General features: G+C 35.9%; 1 protein-coding gene across 2 annotated transcripts in view; it reads left to right on the forward strand.

Moving 5' to 3' along the window:
- The window catches only part of LOC147469258 (synaptotagmin-7-like), a 19,493-nt gene that overhangs the window by 7,065 nt on the left and 9,928 nt on the right, over positions 1-2,500 (forward strand). For both annotated transcript variants that reach the window (XM_086549302.1, XM_086549301.1), the window contains 2 exons: positions 1,112-1,240; positions 1,922-2,141. In XM_086549302.1, the coding sequence (XP_086405428.1) occupies positions 1,112-1,240; positions 1,922-2,141 (349 nt within the window). The remainder of the gene's footprint in view (positions 1-1,111; positions 1,241-1,921; positions 2,142-2,500) is intronic.

Here is a 2,500-nt window from a genome sequence, read left to right on the forward strand (position 1 = left end):
AGCAGTGAGAGAGGGGAAAGGAAAAAAAATATAACGAGGATGATGATAAGAACCATAACGACAGTAATCAATAATAACAAGGAAAATAAGCTGAATGACAATAACAATAATAATGATAGTAATGCCAATAATAACAGTAAAGTTTTAAAAAATCATAAAATTAGTAATAAAGATATTGTTAATTATATGGTGACGATGAGATTACTACTAATTATACCAGTAAGGATAATTATCATGACAGTGACACTGAGTCTGTTAATGTTGGTTGCAATAGTAATTGAAACAAGAACAACAAAAACATTTATCGATAACATAGATAATACTATACAGCAATAATGATAAGGCTGATTATTGTATAAACAATCTATCTACCTATTTGTCTGTCTATGTATCTATCGATCTGTTTTCATATCCATCTATCTACATATCTACCTACTTACCTATCTATCTATATGTATACCTATCTACATACTTATCTCTCTGTCTACCTATCTATATCTATCAAAATAGCTTTCTGTCTGTCTATCTATATCTTTATATACAGGCCTATCTGTCTATCTATCTATCTATTTATCTACCGACCTGTCTACCAATCAATATATCTTTACATCTATCTATTTATCTATCTATTTACCTATCTTTCTATCCATCCATCTATCTATTTATCTATTTATCTATCTATCTATCAATCTACCTATCTTTCTATCCAACCATCTATCTATTTATCTATCTATCTATCTACCTATCTTTCTATCCGTCCATCTATCTATTTATCTTTTTATCTATTTATCTATCTATCAATCTACCTTACCTATCTACCTATCTTTCTATCCATCCATCTACCTATTTATCTATCTATCTATCTATCTATCTATCAATCTACCTTACCTATCTACCTATCTTTCTATCCAACCATCTATCTATTTATCTATTTATCTATTTATCTATTTATCTTTCTATCAATCTACCTTACCTATCTACCTATCTTTCTATCCAACCATCTATCTATTTATCTATCTATCTATCTACCCACCCACCAATGCACCATCTCTCACACACCCACCCCCTCTCACACACCCTCACCCTCCCCTCCCCTCCCCCCCTCCCCTAGGTCGAGTCTTACTGCAAGCGAGTGACGGACCTCGAGTACAGCCAGAAGAAGTTCGCATCGACAACTTCACTCAACTTCGACATCGACCTCAATCACGAAGATTCGACGCAGGAGAATTTTAATATTAAGGTAAGTTTTTTTTTTTTTTTTTTTTTTTTTTTTTTTTTTTTTTTTTTTTATAGATGACTTGATGACTTGATGTGGATTGATTGGGGATTAGGTGTGGTGTTTGTGTTAGATTGATTGGGTATTGAGGAAGTTTTATATTTAATGTTTTATATATAATTATGTATGATATATATAATGTTGGTTTTGTATTTGTTTTTTCTTTTGTTTTTGTGTGTGTTTTTTGCTCTCTTTTTTTTGTTTTTTTTAGGTCTTTTTGTATTTCGGTTTTGTTGTAGATTTTTTTTAGTGTTTTTGTGAAGTTTTTTTCTGATTTATAGTTTTTTTCATGGTGATTATAATGATGATATATTATAAAACCCGATCGTGAGATTCATGATATATATAAAAAAAAAAAAAAACATAATTTATAAGCATCACCCCCCTACCCTCCCTTCCTCAACCAAACCCTTCAACCCCCCACCCCCACCCCATCCCCACCTCACCCTTTCCCTTAAACCAAACCCCCCCCCCCCCCAAAAAAAAAAAAAAAAAAAAAAAAAACACCCATATATATATATTTGTTTTTCATTTCTTTTCCTTTCCTTTCCCTTTTCCAAAACCCCACACCCATATCTATTAATTTTTCCTTCCCCCCCCCCCCAAAAAAAAAAAAAAAAAAAAAAAAAACACGCCCACACACAGCGCAGCCCCTACGTCGAGTTCACTTTACTCTGGGCTTCGAGTAACTCCACCTTCACCGTCTACGTCGTTAGACTAACCAACCTGCCCCCGAAATACGATGGTTGTAGCTGTTCCTTGGTCGTGAAGTTGGTTGGCCGGAAGACCATCGTGAGCAAGACTTCCCATCGACTACGGAAGGCGAGTCTCAACCCGGAGTGCGCTGAGGTTTTTACTTTCTCAGGTGAGTCTTTTGAGGGGGGAGGGGGTGGGGGGGGGTTTTCTCTCTCTCTCTCTCTCTCTCTCTCTCTCTCTCTCTCTCTCTGTCTGTGTGTCTCTCTCTCTCTGTGTGTCTCTGTCTCTCTCTCTCTCTCTCTCTCTCTCTCTCTCTCTCTCTCTCTCTCTCTGTGTGTGTCTCTGTCTCTCTCTCTCTCTCTCTCTCTCTCTCTCTCTCTCTCTCTCTCTCTCTCTCTCTCTCTCTCTCTCTCTCTCTCTCTCCCTCTCCCTCTCTCTAACTCTCTCTCTCTCTCTTTTTTTTTTTTTTTTTTTAATCATTTTGGGTGGTGGGATTGTTGTTATCGTAATTGTTATCTTCATTTTTTT

Source organism: Penaeus japonicus, unplaced genomic scaffold (assembly GCF_977035675.1).
Source record: "Penaeus japonicus unplaced genomic scaffold, GWHDUDI00000001_assembly GWHDUDI00000022, whole genome shotgun sequence".
Lineage (NCBI taxonomy): Eukaryota > Metazoa > Arthropoda > Malacostraca > Decapoda > Penaeidae > Penaeus > Penaeus japonicus.